Below are 19,741 nucleotides of genomic sequence, written 5' to 3' on the forward strand. Positions count from 1 at the left end.
AAATCAGTGGTTAAGTTGTATTTACAACACTGTTCCAGAACAGTTCAACCCAAATATTCAGATGTGTGCAGCACATTTTATGGAGGACTGTTTCCTGAACCTGCAGAGTAGCCTACAATGTGTCTGTGGCACAAAGGCTGTTTCTATAAAGTGGGGCAGTTCCAACTTTGCAAGGACAGTCTGGCTCTTCTGACTCACTGCCTGCAAGTACGTTTTTTATATTTAAAGGATTTGCCACTGATGATTCAAACGCGAGTTTTGGGCAGTGTAGAGTAGGGCTTGTTGTTTGTCGTTTCTCCGATCACAAATGCAGACATGGTTTTATGTTTACGCGACGTGATGTGCAACGCGTAAAAAGACAGTATAAGTCATTATAATCAGTAATTATGTCCCCACTGGATGCAACAAATGCCTCGTTTATATTGGGTTTTAATGTTTTTGTCTCGTCGCTCCGGCCGAGACACTGCATCACAATCAGAACATGTGAGCGGAGCGGGGAGCGGAGTGGTAATATTTCCTTAAGAGCGCAAAGCACCTTTCTGAAGATTCCGCTCCGCTCGCTCAACCCAGAATGCCGTTTGGTGATTTGCTTGTTCGAGATCGAGAATCTGTAGAGATCGAGAATAGTAGAGAAGTTATGGAGTTCAGATATCGTTTCAACGAAGTTGCAAGCCTTATACATAAATGTAAAGTAAAAATCAAATTTAAGAATGAGCAAGGGGAAGAAACTGAGAGGGAGTGCGGGGAGACTGTTAAAGTTAGTACAGATTCATATTGATTACAGAAAGCACGAAGATGTATGCAAACATGGTGCAGCAAAAGGTGAGCTAGTTACATACCATAATAAATGAATGAATAAACAGGTAGGCTAAGGTTATATTCGGTTGTACGGAGCCCCGATCATGAATATGCAGACAAAATCACAGCCACGAATTTAGAATAGGCTAGTTCTCTTTTATGCTAGGACTACATTATGGCCACGAATTAAGAATTAATTTTTTCGTTTAGTCTAAATGATGGCCTCGAATTAAGTATTCATTCTCTTGTTTAGGCTTAGCTGCCACGAATTAATTCGTTCGTTAATTCGTTCATTTCCTATAGTAGGCCTAAATCGTGGAACAAATTATAATATTTCGTAATTACTTATTAAAATCATTATTGCTTAAACTTAATAAATATTAATACATTTAAAAAATAATAAAACCTGCTGACTTCGTAATTAATTCGAATTATATTCGGAGCTCCGTAGTTATTAAATAATCTCAGTTAAACTGTAGACCTAAGCTAACACACAGCTGTATATAGGCCTAAATACAGAACTACAGAGTACAGAAGATATTAGCCTACACCACTTAGGCCTATTAAAATATTATTTAAAAAAATAACTGACCCGAAACAATAGGTAGTCCTGCGCTTGCTTGGGCGATTAGAGCGACTGAGTGGAGCGCACGTCCATAGAGCGGAAAACGACATGCTCTGATCACAATATGGTAAGGGGCGTAACATTTCCGTCACACGCTTGAGGTATTCGGCCAATCACAATGCACTGGATAGCTGGCCAATCAGAGCACACCTCGCTTTTCAGACTGATGAGCTTTGTAAAAATCGACGTGTTTCAGAAAGGCGGGGCACAGAGGAGAAACAATAATGTACATTATGTGGAAAATAATGTGTTTTTTTAACCCTAAACTGCATAAACACATTGCATTACACCAAATACACAACATAATGTTCTTTTTAGCAACGTCATATGACCCCTTTAAAAGCCCTTTAAAATTTAAATATGAACACAGTATGGATTAAATAAAAGTACAGTCAAATTTTATCTCCTGTATAGACTTTAGAATGACTTAATGTTATCTAACATGAGTTAGATCTAGTAACATCTTACAGGGAGTGAACAATATATTTTTACAACATTCATTAATGTTTGTGAATGTTATTTAATACAAACACTTGATCATTCATGTTTGTTCATTGTGCATTAAATAATTTTAACAGATTGAACTTATTTATGTATTAGTAAATTTTGAAATTAACCCTAAGAAGAATAATTGCTATATAACTATTGTTTATTGTTAGGTCATGTTATCTAACAAATTTAATCTTATTGTAAAGTGTTTTTAATGCTACAGTTTCCATCTATTTGATATTCACTTAATATACTGTATGCAATCATCTTATCTAAATTTATTTTAAAAACTGATGTTTGTTATTTACTGAAAAGTTATATTTTAGCTGGTGTCAGTGATCTAATGTTGCATTTGGTCAGACTCAGCCCATTGCTTTACTTAAAGGTGTAATAGGTGATTGTCTTCAGAAACATTTTTTGTTACGCTGGTTGAAAGTCTCTTCACATCCCGATAGCAATCATTACGTTAAGTGGTCTAAATGTATTCATCTGTATTTATATATTCTGTGGAAGGCATAGGACCAAGAAATGTTCGTCCAATCAAAATGCTCGGTCCGAGCGTTTTAATATGCTTTCCTACCTGCCTGTCAACTTATTTATCTGCATACCTCTGCGCACCCGGTTCGCGCAGATAGGATACATCATCAGCGCGTTCACGCACGCTGTGCAGACAGAGCGAGAATGACAGACAAACATCAACAACCCGATCTTCCTTCCTGGTATTGTAGTACTTTTAAAGTTTTCTCACCGGTGAATGACGCATGATGTAGCCCAGCGATTAATCCAGTCCTCGTGCCCCCCGCTCTGCATATTTTGAATGTCTCGCTTAGCTAACACACCCGATTCAGATAACCAGCTCGTTAGAAGTGAGCTACGTGCATGAACTGTGTTCCGATCGATATGATCCCTACACAGTGTTCATTGCTCCCTCCTCACTGAGCGGGGGAAATATATTGAAGTTTACTTCACTTCGGAACATGGGCTGGAATTGGGAACCGCTGATGTAGCCTATTGTAGTAATGTTGTCTCTGGTACTCTGGTCTGTGAGTGCGCGTATATGCATTCAGGGGGCGTGGCTTTGGACGGCGATTGCAGGGAGGGTGGGACATTCGCTTTCAGTGCTATCAGGCTAAAGTTAGCATTTTCCAAGATCTCCTATTGCGCCTTTAAGTATATTATATTTTCCTTTTACAGCTGCAGACTGAGGAAGATCATGAAACACACCAGCAAACCCTAAAACAGACAACAGTTTACAATTGTTTTACAGTACCAGCAGAAATATAACCAAAACTTTTGGGTGAAACTTGTTTACTTTTTTCATACTTTTATTACTTGTGGAAAAACTTGAAACAATTTTAAATAAGTATAAGGAATGGCATTGGTTTTGTACATTTAATTTTTGTTTAACGTTATTAATAAAAAATAATGTTGTTCAATTAGCATGTTTTTGTGTTTTGCTTTGGTACCGAGAACCGTGGATTTTCACTGGTATTAGTACTGAAATTTTGGTACCGTGACAACACTAGTTCCCAGACCCAGAAACATAGTAAGGACATTGTTAAAATAGCCCATGTGACATCAGTGGTTCAACCGTAATTTTACGAAGCAATGAGAATACTTTTTGTACTCAAAGAAAACTAAAATAATGAATTTATTCAACAATTCTTCTCCTCCAAGTGATCATGTTCCGCCATTATCGAGAATATCACCATGCATACGCTTGCTGCTGGTATACCTTGAAACCGGTAATCGGCCTATGCCTAGTCGCACCTCTTTTTTTTCCAGAGGCTGTGTGAGGAACATGACAAGGAGTTCAAGGTGTAGCCTTGGCTTCCAAATTCCCCAGATCTCAATCCGACTGAGCATCTATGGATGTGATGGACCGACAAATCCATTCCATGGAGGCTGACCTTGCAAGGTTCTGCTGCTAATGTCTTGCTGCCGATCCCCCTGAACATGTTCAGGGTTCTTGTGGAGTCCATGCCTCGACACATCGGAGCTGTTTTGGCAGCACAAAGGGGACCTTCTTGTGTGAAATTGCTTTCATACAGCAGTTTGACAGAACAAGGAAGAAGAATAAGGAAAAAATGGAGTGTCTCAAAAAACCCTCTTGTGTTTGGAGCTACTTCTGCAACATATGCCTACTAGGGGTGTGCGGTATACATCGTCTGCGATTAATATCGTAATTGTTGTTATTGAGTATTTTGCAAAATCATTCAAAACACCCCTACAGAGTGCACGCTTGCATTACGTGAAGTCTAGACTAGTGCGTGTTATTTCATTGCATGATTCAGTCTATTAAAATACATTTAGAATTATCACAAATTCAAGATATGGGGACAGAACATTTATATATTTCAAAGAGTGCTGTTTTTTTCTCCAAAAATTAGCTACCATGATTACAAATGTAATTTTTTTTGTTTTGTTTTTACAACAGTTCAAAAAACAAGAAGTTAATTAAAAGACTTACGTTTTATACACCACATGGCCTGTTTTTGCTCTATATTGACAACAAATAATTCCAAACACAGTCACAATGCTGCTTTGTGTCTCTGTTTTGTGTCTTTCCTTCCTGAATGAATCAACCATTGAAAATGATTTGGTTCAATCACAATGACTTGCTGCCACCTACTGGCAGTTTTAATTTCACATTTAAAATTGCTTTTTATTATTTAAATAATTTCAAATAACAGCATTCAACGTTTTATGTTTAATATATCAAAACATTATTTATGCATTTGTAATTGCAGGTTATAAATGCATTCATGTTCTGCAATAAACAGTAGTGTGTAAATACATCTAAATGCCACTTCAGATGCAGCTTCTATGTTTCCTCTGCATTGCAACTATGAATTTTCTTGATACTGATTTCATTTGCTTGGTTACAGTCCAAATGACTTATTATTCTAATTCACTAATTAAATGTAGGAATTTTACTCAAAAGATAAAGCACACTTTTATAAAAATGGTTTTACAAAAGTAAAAATGCATAATAGGTAAAAATCCATTTAAACTTATTGGAAAATATTAATTTCTTATCTGTGTGAACGGACCACCACACAGAATATCAAGAATATCAAAAGCTTTCTTCTAATTATCGTTATCGATAAAATCCCAGAAAATATTGAGATATAATTTTTTTTGTCAATATCACCCCTAGTGCCTACTCTGATTATTTTCATTGTATATTTAGAATAAAATAATAAATTAATAATAAAATAAATATTTAAAAACACAACCCTGTTTTTTGTTAAATTATGGTTTTTAATGGACTATAATAATAGCTTTTATAAAAGTATAAGATGTTTGATCAGTCTGAAAAAAAACAAGCAAGCAATTCAGTCAAAAGTACAAAAGTACAGTTAAAAACAAAAACTTTACCCTCAGCCTAAATTATTTGGGAACAAATAATAGATTTATGATTCCAAGATATACCCAAAACAAAACGGAGCCAGTGGCAAATGTCAGGACTTTCAGAGGAAAGGCTGCTCTTGGCAGGGTACATGAGCACTGACCTCCTGATGATTGCCTGGATCTCTCATCTCCAAAAATCAGAGCAAATTGTCAAATAGGTACTTTCTTTACAAAATAGTTTAACAGCTACATTCTCACCTAAAAAAAAATCTGTAAATCTACATTTTGTAACACAACAATAGGAGTGTTTTGAAAATGATGTGGCTTTCCTTTAAGTGACTCGAACACCGAATGATAAAAATGGTGAGATCAGCACTGAAAATCTTTGTCATATTATATTATAAGAGCTATTTCAGCTTATAACAATGTCTTTGATTGCCCTGTGATTGATGACTAGAGCAGGTCTTGTTTTGTGCTTTAGCTGCTGGCTGCTGTAGCACTGTGTCTGATCCAAATGTCCAAGCGTCGCGTGTCCGCTCAGCTGAGAGATTCCAGCACCCTCAGTGATGTGTTGTTGGGAAGGCATTGTCTCCATTGTTTTTGCAATGTTACAGAATCCTTGCAGTCTGTGTAAAGGCAATTCAGAAAATTGTTTCTAAAAACATAATGAATGTTTGAAATGTACTGCTGAAAACATGTTGCAAAGACTGTTAACTATGTAGTAGCCTACTGAACTGTGGAGTTAGGTCGTTAAACAGTTTTTCACTATTTTTGTGTTCAGGCAGGCCTGAAATCGTGTCTCGACCGGAGCCCTGACATTATAATAACGAGAGCAAATTAGCATCAGTGGTTCGCCCACTCAATCACGAGTATCTGTCATTACCGTTAGTTACTACAGCCTACAGTTTGCTAGCTAGCTATGCTTTGGACATCACGTAAATGCATATTGCTAAATATGTAGGCCTATGGCTGTATAATTCCAATTAAGCTGATAGAGGGAGCATCCATTCAGGTTGTAGCGGTATTTGACAGTTGAGAGAGACTGCAGCTTTCCCGTGAGTGGCCAGCGGACACCCCCAGCATTTGAGAGCCAAGAATACTGCTTGTTTACAAGATTTTGATAACTTAATTTACTTTTCTTTTTTTTCAAATTTGGCTGGGTGGTTAATAACACATTTTTCTTTGTTGTGAGTGATAAACTCCGAACACATTTAATATTGCTTTATACAGACTTTAATTCTCTACAACACTGAGAGGATGTGTATCTTTGCAAAGTTCTGTCTTTGCATGAGTTGTGGTCAGTCGTTTGTGGTTTCATCAGAATTGGGCCTTGTTTACTCTGCTCTCGGATTTGTTGTGTTTTCACAGATTTTTTTGATTTTGGCATATTTTGTCGATCTCCTTGGTGCTGCCTTTACTGTGGAAGCCGAAATGAGTCCATTTCAGTTCTGTACGCTGTGGGGGCCAGTATCTATAGGACAAACTCTTTTGTCCTCCATAATGACAGTGTTATTAGTTAGCTAGTAATGCTATAAATCATGGTGCACTATCATCGTTTATTTTATTAATACATTGAAGACTATTTAATGTTTTGCATTTGATTACTTTTAGTTTCTGTAAAAATTCTGCTGGACAGACCTTCCTGAAAAGTATTGTTAACTTTATTTGTGTCTTTGTTCCGTTTTATTTATTTGTCCTATTGTGGTTATTAGTTTCTTCGTTCTTTTATTACCGACTGTTTACTTGTCCTTTAATAAGGGTTTTCTTACATTACAGGCTAGTATTAGTTTTTTGCTGTGATCTCCAGATTTGTGTCAAGGTATCTATAAACTTGGCATCTTAACAACCTTGATTCAAGCATAAAAATGTTGGTTACTAGCCCAAGGGTATCTTTCCCCTGTTCTAGATTTTCTTCTCCGGTCATGCTTTTCTCATATTCTGTGTCATGTGAGTGATGTCAGGCTTATCGGGAGTGTGTTATTAAATGGGTCTTTCTTTCACTTTAGTTTTAATATGTTTGTACTGTTCAGAGTAAAGTTGCAAGACAATTTTCATTACTGATTATTGTCAGTTATTGTCAATATGACGAAATTAGTTGGATATGCATATGTGCTTCATGACAAAACATCTGTCATTAATCGAGAACTTTACTATACTAGTCGCATATGTTTTTGGGCCACAAAACTAAAGTAATTTTGTTTGTGAATTGGACTAAGCTAGTTTTGCTGTGTTTGTTTGTTTTTGTGTGCAGTCCACATGAACTCGAGACATGTTCTCTTAGTATTATTAACAAGCTGCAAGCTTATAAATTATTATTATTGTCGGGGCTAATGCCGGTGGAAATGAGATTCAAAACAGTTTTTGATCATCGTATCACTGAAACCTTGTACAGGTGCAGTCAAATATAAATGTGCCCACATGATGTTTGTAGTGGAATAGCTGTCCTGTCCTGACTGAAGCGCAGCATGCTCTCCACCCACTCACTTAACATGGGATGTTTTGCTGTGTTGTACCAAAAACGCAGATTATGATTGAAATTGCAGTTGCTCTTTCTATCCTTTTCTTTTATGCTCTTTCCCATTTGTTCCTAAACTACATAATATTTTACTGAAAAAGTTTAGCATAGTGATATAGGCTACAAAGAGAGGTGTGTGTGTGTGTAAGGGTGTTCTTTTTGTGGGGAAAGAGTAAAATAAATCAAGACACTAATAATAAAATGGGTGAGGGAAATTATAAAATAACTGTAACATTCATAAGGTTTTTAGGGTATTTTCAATGTAGTAGCCATGCAAATAAAACATGGTTTACTCTGTCATAACTTGTTGTGACTGTATACAGGTAGTGAAAAGCCATGTAGTGTCTGAATCATGTGTGACCCTGGAGCACAAAAGCAGTGATAAGTCGCTGGGGCATATTTGTAGCAATAGCCAACAATATTGTATGGGTCAAAATTATCGATTTTTCTTTTATGCCAAAAATCATTAGGATATTAAGTAAAGATCATGTTCCATGAAGATATTTAGTAAATTTCCTACTGTAAATATATCAAAACTTAATTTTTGATTAGTAATATGCATGGCTAAGAACGTAATTCGGACAACTTTAAAGATGATTTTCTCAAGATTTTTTTTTTTGCACCCTCAGATTCCAGATTTTCAAATAGTTGTATCACGGCCAAATATTGTCCTAACTTAACAAACCATACATCAATGGAAAGCTTATTTATTCAGCTTTCAGACCCTTGTGACTGGTTTTGTGGTCCAGGGTCACATATTTGTTCTTTTTATTACTTAACAAAGATAAGAAATATCACTTCAAAAAGCCGACGTTAGATGCCATGATGTGTAACTAAAATTGAGGCCATTGTGTCAGATTTCTTAGTGAATGAGTGTGATTAAGTGTGAGGTGTGTCTCTTCAAGAGAATGCAAGTTGTGGAAACACTCCTTTATGAACTGAAGGACATCGCTTCCTGTGTAAGGTGACTGCAGGCCCTGCCCATGAAAGGTTAAGCGCTCTTTGATGGCTCTGAGTGAGCCTCGCACAGAATGCTCCAGCCTGCTCTCTTTCCACAGAGGGAACAACAGAGAGCTGGGAATCTTTTAACATTTCACTCAGAACATGTAAAAAGCTGAAGCCTGCTGTGTTTATTGTAGTTTTTGAGTGTGCGTGTGCATACATGTTGGGTTTCTCTTTCTTTCTCTCTCCCTTTTTTTTTTTTTTTTTTTAAGCGTGTTGTGTCTGATGCAAACAGGAACATTTAGAGCTGGGATCCATTCCAAAGCCTCTGGGTGTGTCAGACAAAGTTGAATGTTTTCAGCTGTGCCTCCTTCAGTATTTATTTTCCTCATTCTGTCCTGTGGAAAGTCAAACCTTTGCAAAGGCTAATGAGTGCTCCATATCACAGTCATCCTCCACATCCTCACCTCAGAGGAGTTTATGGGAATTTAAGACATTTTGCTCATTACTGGATTGCTACTGACACACGTTTCTGGATTTGTGGATCAAACAAATGACGACCTTCAGGTAATTACTCTTTCCAAACATCAGTGTCTCCGAGTTTATTGCCCGGTGCGTTCCTCTAAAGCTTTGCTCCTTTGTGGTTGCTGCTGTAGTAATGCTGTTTCTCTGGATATGTGTCAGTTCAGTAGAAAAGAACAGAAAAATGTATTTATTATTTATTTTATTGAAGTTGGAAAATGGAAAATGGATTGACCTTGTGTAAGGAGAGCTGAAAGGCAAAAGCTGACTACAAATATTATAATAATGTTTCACTTTTTTATGGCGAAGTCAATATGCTATTTGAGAGAAGCAGTTAAGCATCGTGTGCCTGTGGGAATGTTTTCCTGTGAATGTTTTTGTGAAGAACCCATTTACTGAAATATTTTGACTGATATGAATGTTTTGACGGCTACCTATATTTTTATAGCTATTATGAAGCTATAAAAAATCTAACAAACAGATTAATACTTTAGATATCATCTTATTCTATGTCATTACTATTTTTCCACAAGTAAAGAAATAAGCTTACTTATAAACAAAGTAATTATACTATAACCAACAGGGCACTCATTATTCCAGTCTCTGCATACTAGGAATCATATTTTTTAAAGCCTGGGACACACTGCTTAATTTTTGGCTGTCCCAGACTAGGGTTAGGTATCGTTTGAATTTGATCAATTCCGATTCTGCTTATCAATTCTAATTCTTTTCGATTCCCAGTTTCGATTCCAATGTGATTAAATAATGATATCAAATAGGCCTGGGCCATAAAACGGTATCGATATTTATCGATGGTACACCTTCTTCGATTAACGATATTAAAAATGTTCGATATAGGCACGTGCTATGAGTGACGCAGACAGCACACAAACACGAACACATGTGAAATGAGTGCTGTGCCTGCCTGCGATGAGGAGATTGTGAATACAAAAATGAATATTAGTCTAATTTAAAAAACATTTGCATTTTAATGTTACAAGTGCACCAGGGAGTGTCATCAGTGGAGCACGAGATGTGGTGAGTAATGTTAGTGACGTTGTTGTATTTTAATGTTTTGTTATTCTAGCCCACAAGACGTGCCGCTGCTGTGTTATTCATTCAAAATATTAGAGAAATGGAGAAGCTCAATGCGTAGAAGATCTTGATTAGGTGAAAACCGAAACCAAGCCATTCACACAGCGCATTTTAGACGGAGAAATATGACTGCTGCACTCGCGTCTCACACAAGAGCTTTAGCCATGCAAAGTTAAAACAATTTAAACGTGTAGAAAACATGTCGCAAATTTGTGGAGGTTTATTCCCTTTCACTGCGTTTCTTATGTTTTTAAATGCAATCTGTGTGATCGGTGCTTCGGCTCTTTGTATTAAGCAATGCATAAATACATGATGCTGTTTTGTTCATAATTGTTTGTGCAATTTACGAAATTATATTTGATTTATGAGTTAATTTAAGCATAATGCATGGTTTTTTTATAGACATTTATTTCCTTGCATTGACAATTTTATGCACTGCATTATTTTGCTCATTGCGCCCTCCTGTGGCCTCGGGAGACAAGCCAAAAGTTTCATTAAGACCTATTTAATCTGCATATAAAACATTAGAAATGAGATATTTGTTTAATTTTTATTGTGTGTTTGACTGTTAAAACAAAAAATATTTGTTGTTTGTCTCAATAAATTGGGTTAATTTAAAAATACATGGTTAAATTAAGAAAACAATTCTATTACTCTTTGTTTTAAAAAAAAAATGCAATAATTATCGATACCGAACGATATGAAATATTATATCGTTGATACATTTCTTATCTATATCGCCCAGCCCTAATTAGTGGTTAAACGAATTGTAGTTGATCCATGATCCGTACGGACCAAGCCCCACGGTTCGGCACGCATATGATCCGCGGATTAATTGCTAAATTTAACCATAATAGAGTATAAGTTTATCATTTGTTCGTATTTACACAAGCAAGCGAATTGTAAACAATTCCAGAGAGAAAAGCGAAAGGGAACTCGATTTGTTACTCGCGCGCTGTTCTCTATGTGCACACGCGTTTCAGACGGCGCGCAAACACCGAACTGAATCCTCTGAACAGACACACACATAAAATTATGACAAAATACCCATCTTGACAATCATTCAGGTAAACGCAGTCAGTTATGTCTCGAGTGAATGAAAACGGCTAAGAAAGAAATCGGATGTGAGGTGTAACATTATATCGGATCCGTGCATCAGGTCATAAAGGGACAGCGGCCTATAAATACTGATGTTGTCATTTAATGATCATCAAACAACAAAACAGCTGTGATAAAAATCTATATTTAATTTATACAGTGAACACTATGTAGTGTTATTTTCCCTAATAATTACATTTCTGTATTTGAATACTACCAACCTTATTTTATTTGTAACATTCTGTTGTATTTATCTGTTATATTTGTTATTTTTACTGGCTGTTCTCGTCTCTTTAATGTTTAATCTTTCTTAGTTAATCTAGTATCATTTGCTGTGGTATCAAAGAAGTACTTCACTTTAAGTAATAAATGGAAAGCAAGCTAAATTGAACTATTTTTCTTTTCTTGCTGATCCGATCCGTGGGTCAAAACCGTAATGTGATCCGAACCGTGAGATTTGTGATCCGTTGAACTACTAGCCCTAATATCAAACATTTATCCTGTGTCTCTTTTTTGCAAACCATTTATTGGAGCTGAAAACAGGCTACATAAAAACTCTTTAAGAGCTGTTTGTGTGCAAAACAGAACTGCATGATTCTTCGTTTACCACTAGCACATCTGATGACGTTTTATTTTTCAATAGTAACTTGAGTTGTAGCCTACGAGTCAATAGATGTCATCTTCGCACAGTCTACAGCAGGTTTATTAGATCCATGTCGCAGTGTGATTTGTAATGATCTTATATAATTTCTAAAATCATGCAGACTGTAGAAGGCTTAAAAGTCCAGGTAACACAGGTCCTGAATATAGTGCAGCATTGTTTAAAATTAAGGATTTAAAGTTTGTCACTTGTGTGTGTCCAGTAACAGCAGAACTTTCTTGTTTGCATCCAACTGAGCTTACAACAGAGGTTACTTAACCACAGCCACTGCTTTTCAAGGGCTGGCTCTCTATCTGTGGTCCTCAAACAAAAGGATGTTGCGATTTACACGGCTTCCTGGCCTACCATGATTATTTTGGAATACATGACTAGAGGTTGACCGATGTATCGGCACCGATAGTTGATTGCTGGAACTATCGGATATCAACAAAAATCCATGCCGATAGTTTTCCGGGTTGCGTCCATGCTTGAGAAAGGTCTGCTGTCATTACACAGTGCGAGAGCGGCCTCTAGTGGTTGAAATCACTGACAGCACGTGGTATTTGTTTAGACACGTGACACTGCACGCTGAACAGAGCGGGAAACTTCAGACGCGGATTTAAATGCAGCCAACAGAAAATCCTACCCCGCCACAGAGCGCCATTCACATAGTTTCTCTTTAAATTACATTATATTGGTCCCGAATCGTTGTTAATGTACATAATGAATTGTGTATTGTGCATTTTCAGCAAAACGTTTGTCTTTCTGTGGCTCTAGTAAAGTCTGTGAGCTTCAATTATAGAGCTATAATATAGGTCGCGCTTTTTCTTTCCGTTTGCTCCGTTTTTTAAACACAAACTTCAAATTCATCTATACCAAATTGTTCATTCTTGAAGTAAACTTGTGTCCGTTTGTTGATTTAAATAAACTGTTTTAGACCGCTGCTCGAGTTGAACCCGACGCGTCCGGCGTGTGTGTGATACCGATGAGTTCTCCTAGACTCAGCTCTGCGCTTTTATTTTGATTAGATAACCATCAAGTGTTCAAGAATAGAAGCAGTTCAAGTCTGAGAGTATACATACAATATCCATATGTATATCATTTTAATGCTATATAGCCCAGTGGTTATCAACCTTTCTTTCCACTGGGCCGCACTATGGTTTCAAGTGCAGTCGCGCGCGCCTAAATATTATGATATCTAATCGATTACATTCATTTAAATAAATAATTATACTCACCATTAATAAAACACCTGGTGCTGTCGGGAGCTGACCAATTTTGTGAAATTCGGCTCGAAAGGAGTATCAGCATCTCCTATTTTTATATTTTAGACATCCATCAATTAGTGATGAAAAAAATAATAATTTGCTGCGCTGGTGGAAACAACACGAGACCGTGAGACCGCCCAGCAAGCAATAGCCGTCATTTCAACGTCTCGGTTAAGTGTAGACCCGATATAGTCCGGCTATGTGTAACCCACTTCTAGCCCAAATAACCTTGAATTTGGTTTCATGTCGTTTTTTGGCAAAATAACTTGTGAGATTTATGATATTCCAACATGTAAGCAAAGTAACAGCGTTCACAAGGTGTTTGGTTTCATTTCTTTGACATGTTCAATATGTAGCCTGTGCGTAGCCACGATTTAGCTCGTAGTCAGAGCGGCTACCTGTAGCCCACTGATAGTCAAACCTGAATCACTGTAGTGTTTGGCCAGACAGCGCATGAGATGGTTGATATCCCATCATGTTCGCAGTGTCAATAATATCTACAAAGCATTCATTCTTTTGTATTTTTATCATTTTGTATTGTCTTAAGTTGTCTCAAATTTTATTTTTCTTAATAAAAGCTGTATGTATTGATTGCCATTTTGTTGTCTATTAGACGTATAAATGTAGTCGTTTAATAGCCGTCTAATTGATGACTAGTATATTCTTGGGCTATGATTAGACGTCTATTAGATTTTCACTGACAGCCCAAATTTAGCCTCGTTTTAGCCTAGACGTCTAGGCTATATTTAGACGTAAACTAGACGTCTTTTAAACGCAAAATTGCTTGCTGGGCGTCGACGGTGTTTAGTGTCCAGCAGCAGCAGAGCGAGCGTGCCGTCAGCGCAGCTGAACCGTTCTGCGTTCAAATGCACACAATAGGCTTAAGCTTGCCGCAAAGCACCGGCAAAATTAATTACCATGAATGTGTCAGGGGGAAATAATAAGGAGATATTTGAATTATTTACTAATAAACTACGCACAGGCTACATATTGAACATGTCAAAGAAATGAAACCAAACACCCTGCAAACGCTGTTACTTTGCTTACATGATGGAATATCATACATCTCAAGTTATTTTGCCAAAAAATGACATGAAACCAAATTCAAGGTTATTTGGGCTAGAAGTGGGTTACACATAGCCGGACTATATCGGGTCTACACTTAACCGAGACGTTGAAATGACGGCTATTGCTTGCTGGGTAGTGTTTTACTAATAAACTAGTGTTTTCTGAGTCGGTGTGCAAGGATGAAGTTGTCAATCCTGACTCGCCATCTCAGACACGCCTTCAGAGAGAAGTGCATCTTTACGGATTATGATTATAATGAAATATGTTTTTGTTTTGATTTGTTTTATTTCGTTAAGTGGTCATTTAAAGCTTTCTATAGACATATTTATCATGTCTGTGAGCCATGTAGACGGCAGAAAGCGCATCATGTTTGATTTCTTTATTTTATAAAAGCACGTTTTGTTGATATTGTGAGTGCACACAAATAAAAGTAGACCCTTTACAGTTACGAATGATGTATTACTCCTACCTTTATGAGCAAAAATGACTGTGTATCTACTGAAATGCAAGTGATCGCGCTGGCGCCTCCATGTCCTGCAGAGCGTCTCCGCACAAACTACTGGATACAGCGCACATTTATCTAGCTTTAACGTCTAAACATTGTTATATGCTTGAACTGTTTTATAGCTATAGATTTTATTTTAGACAAGTCGTGATGATTTGAGAAGGCTAAATTGATCAAGCATATGCTCACTGTCTGCCGCTGGCTGCTTGGTCGTTACTTTAAAAAACAAAAACTTATATTTAAGGACCAAAAAAATGCTCCAAACCTTTTTCTAAATTAACTTAATAAAAAAACGAAACGAAATATAATCACTTTGCCATTACATACAAAACGGAACTATTTTAATAGCTGAAACAGTAGTATAAGCTGTTTTGGGAGAAGGGGGGGAAAGACGGCTCGGCCGGTGATTCTGATGAGCTGTCGGACACGGGCCGGGCTAGGGCCTGGACCTCATGTATTTAAGGCCCGTGCAGGGCTCTAGCCGAACATCTTCAAGTGAGTGGCGGGGCAAACCGAAAGTCCAGCACTCTCACCTTCACTGCTGCGACTACTCTTGTTTGTATGCGTTCCTTCGCTGGCATTTTCCACATTTCGTTTTTCTCCTTTAACTGCCCCACCAAGAAAAAGGCATTTTAATTTTTTTTTGTTTGCATTTCTTATCTCCTTATGTCACTAGTTACCACACTCGATTTTTTTTCAACACATCCCATAATTTTTAAAATATCGGCCTCTACCAAATGGTTGATATGTCACTTTATGGTAAAAATACCGGAATTCATTCACATACTATGAAAATCAGAAAATATGAACTATAAGGGCCCGTTCACATATCGCGCCTAAAAACGCGTGGAAAAAGCTAGACGCGCCGCTTTCTGCTTTCCCCCCAAAGCGTTCGGGCGCTTGCGCTCCGGAGGCGTCTGCCGTTGCTGAGCAACCATGACCTGCGCTGTCCATGAAGACGCGGAAGTTTCAGCAAAGGATAAACGGATACTACTCTTGTTTGTATGCGTTCCTTCGCTGGCATTTTCCACATTTCGTTTTACTCCTTTAACTGCCCCACCAAGAAAAAGGCATTTTAAACGCTTGCGCTCCGGAGGCGTCTGCCGTTGCTGAGCAACCATGACCTGAGCTGTCTATGAAGACGCGGAAGTTTCAGCAAAGTGTAAATGGATTTGCAGCACTAAAAATTAACATTTCTTTGTAAACCAGCAATGCTGTGTAGTGTAGGTATCCTCTGGCTCCTTCAAGGAAACTGTTTTTAGAGTGTGTTTTCCTTTTCTTCTTTTCTTACATGGAAGCATTGTAGAGGATGTGCTTGTTGAGGGAGCATCATCTTCATCCGGGGACTCAAAAGAACTGTCACCAGCTACCTCTTCTCGGACGGGGTGATAATCCGGATCCTCTATTGCAGTGGTTCTCAAACCTCTCCATGAAGTACCCCCAGCTCACATTTTGTATGTCTCCCTCTATCTGACCCAACCACTTCAGGTCTTGCAGTCTCCACTAATGAGCTGATGAGTTGAATCAGGTGTGATTGATGAGGGAGACACAAAATGTGCAGGGCTGGACATACTCCAGGACAGGTTTGAGGACCACTGGGTTTGAGGACGGAAAGAATGAAGATGATTGGTTGGTTCTTGTCACGTGACCCGCGGTGCGCTTGCGGCATTCTGAAAAGTTGAAATGTTTTTATCTCGATGCGGCGCAGACGCGCCTGGAAAAAATGAGCGCGTCGCGAAGAGGTTTTGTTACGTCCTTCACGCGGTGCCAACTCACACCAGAAGCGGATCAGAAGCGCAGCGGTAGGATTCGCGAGACCACGTGATTTGCCTGTCAGGTGATGTTTGGTTGCTCATATTGTCCTTGTAAAAAAGATTTATGATGTCATACAACACCATGTATTTGTGTATTTCGAGGATGAACCGCTCGTCGTCAATTTCTGTCCTCCTGCCAAAGACATGTGACCGTGAAATACGATCGGGTGTCTGCACAGGGTGTTTATTTTGAAATTGACATGATTTTTGACTTTTATTTTGTATTTGCTGTGCGGTTTGGACGCGGCCGTCAAAAATAGACTAGGCGCCTATCTTTAGCGAAGCGGCACGGAGAGCCGCTTCTGGGACGCTTTTGAAACGTGCCCCCGCGCGTCTGGTGTGAACACAAGCACCGGTAGCCGCATCGGAGCCCTAACGCGCCGCAGACGTGTGCAGTGTAAATCAGGGTTTAGGGACCGTTCACATATCGCGTCTTTTGCACGCTCAAGTTCGTTATTTCAAATGTAGCTGCGCGGCAGGCGCACTCTAAAGCATTTTTTCCAGGCGCGTCTGCGCCGCATCGAGATAAACACATTTCAACTTTTCAGAATGCCGCAAGCGCACCGCGGGTCACGTGACAAGAACCAACCAATCAGCTTCATCCTTTCCCGTAACAACATTGAAAGCTCAGCCAAGATGAAGGAACAGCTGATCATAGCTGTACAGGGATAGCCATTTTTAAATAAATGTAGTTGTAGAGCTACTGCAAGCGATTTTTAGTGCTGCAAATCCATTTACACTTTGCTGAAACTTCCGCGTCTTCATAGACAGCTCAGGTCATGGTTGCTCAGCAACGGCAGACGCCTCCGGAGCGCAAGCGCCCGAACGCTTTGGGGGGAAAGCAGAAAGCGGCGCGTCTAGCTTTTTCCACGCGTTTTTAGGCGCGATATGTGAACGGCCCCTGAGTGCGCCTGCGGCGCGGCTACATTTGAAATAACGAACTTGAGCGTGCAAAAGACGCGATATGTGAATGGCCCCTAATACTAATTTATTTAAAAACATAATCAAAATAAAATAGTTTTGTACATTGAATCTTCTTTATTTATCGAAGTATACAATTAAATATTTCAGGTTTAATTTTAACACAGGAAATTATATGTTTTCTTGTTTTTTAACAATAAATAAAAATAAATAACACAAATAACAAAGTAACAAAACCAAAGACATTACATTCTTTCTGCATTCAAAAAAAAAAAAAAGATAGTAATATAATGGCATTTTAGGCTTTTATGATTCAAGAAACACGCCTTCAAGTGTGGTAGTGCAATAGGATTTTTTTTCGTTCTTTTTTTTACATAAATTAACATTTCTTTGTAAACCAGCAATGCTGTGTAGTGTAGGTATACTCTGGCTCCTTCAAGGAAACTGTTTTTAGAGTGTGTTTTCCTTTTCTTCTTTTCTTACATGGAAGCATTGTAGAGGATGTGCTTGTTGAGGGAGCATCATCTTCATCCGGGGACTCAAAAGAACTGTCACCAGCTACCTCTTCTCGGACGGGGTGATAATCCGGATCCTCTATTGCAGTGGTTCTCAAACCTCTCCATGAAGTACCCCCAGCTCACATTTTGTATGTCTCCCTCTATCTGACCCAACCACTTCAGGTCTTGCAGTCTCCACTAATGAGCTGATGAGTTGAATCAGGTGTGATTGATGAGGGAGACACAAAATGTGCAGGGCTGGACATACTCCAGGACAGGTTTGAGGACCACTGCTCTATTGGGACATCAACATCACTGAGATCAGCATCAGAGTCTTGGGGGGTTTCTGATACAAGGGCCTGAAGAGTGTGCGTTCTTGTACCATAGAAACTGTTGACATCCATCTAGTAATTGTAAAAAAAACAACAACAAATAAATAACAATCTCATACAATTTTAGTAATGTTAGTACACCAGCATTTGTCATTTAAGAAGTAATTGCCTCTGATAATTATGATTTCCACACATTAATTCTATGAATTCATTATATTTACTTCAAAAAATATCCAAAAGTGGCAAAAAAAATACATACTTAAGAAATTATCTCAGTATATTCATGAAGAAATAACAATAGCTGTGTCATATTCATAGCTATGAATGATCAGACGTTTATATTTCTCAGCAAATAGTCCATTCTGACTGCAGAAATGGATGATCTGAAAACATTAGCTTAGCTTTTCTACGTTTACCATAAAGTGACAAATCAACCATTTGGTTGAGCACGTTTTTGAAAAATTATTAAAAACATACTAAAGTTTTTTCATGGCACCAAGTAACATAATTTTGTAAAGTTAGGGCTCTTACAGTGTAATATGTCAAAAAAATATGCTTACCTTGCCAAATTTCACCAAGAACAGTTCACATGGCAGGAGTGATTTCTTTGTTTCTGACATCCATGTTAGAAGAAGTGTTGTGACAAGTGCTGTTGATTGACTGACACTCTGACATCTAGTGGATTTGTTTGGAATAACATACCTCAACCAGATGGTAGAGATGAATCAATCAACTTGAGTTAAGTTAGGTACTCCTCTCAATAAAATAAAGTGACTCAAAATGTGCTCAACCATTTGGTCGAGCAGGCCGTTAAAGGGTTTTAATAACAAATGTGTCCATTCTGATGCTCAGTTTTACCGAACTAATGGCTGCTGATGACTATTTGAATTGAATTCTGCATTCTGAACGTTAATTACGTGAGTACAGATCTGCTCACGTCTGAAAATAATATATGAAAAACTCAATTATTTTACATAACAAAAACATTCTAGCTTATATTTATTTAGTACATTTTTTAATTAATGTAAAAACTAAAATGAATTGTAAAACTGAAAGTTATTTTTTTTATTGTGTTCAGCATGGTGGGCCGCATTTGAATTCGTGACGGGCCGCGGGTTGAGAACCACTGCTATAGCCTTTGTGTATAGATTTAAATATGTGCATCTTTAAGCATGACAGTTGAAATGAAATGGTAACACTTTATAATAAGAGTCCATTTGTAGCATTAAGATTAATGAAAGCTGTGTAAGTATTGTTC

The 19,741-nt window shown here is 37.9% G+C and overlaps 1 protein-coding gene across 6 annotated transcripts in view; it reads left to right on the forward strand.

The window, feature by feature from the left end:
• Window positions 1–19,741, forward strand: part of LOC107569723 (plakophilin-4-like) — a 93,716-nt gene that overhangs the window by 12,607 nt on the left and 61,368 nt on the right. For 4 of the 6 annotated variants that reach the window (XM_016255869.1, XM_016255871.1, XM_016255872.1 and 1 more), the window contains exon 1: window positions 9,101–9,290. The exons of 1 other annotated variant lie outside the window; for it this stretch is intronic. Coding sequence is in view for 1 of the 5 variants with exons in the window: in XM_016255875.1 (XP_016111361.1) it covers window positions 9,277–9,290 (14 nt within the window). In the remaining 4 variants the exon portion in view is untranslated. Of the gene's footprint in view, window positions 1–9,100; window positions 9,291–19,741 lie in introns of those variants that run through there. One more of the 6 variants, XM_016255875.1, reaches the window with a different exon arrangement.

This window comes from Sinocyclocheilus grahami, unplaced genomic scaffold, assembly GCF_001515645.1.
Source record: "Sinocyclocheilus grahami isolate Dianchi unplaced genomic scaffold, SAMN03320097.WGS_v1.1 scaffold1375.1, whole genome shotgun sequence".
Lineage (NCBI taxonomy): Eukaryota > Metazoa > Chordata > Actinopteri > Cypriniformes > Cyprinidae > Sinocyclocheilus > Sinocyclocheilus grahami.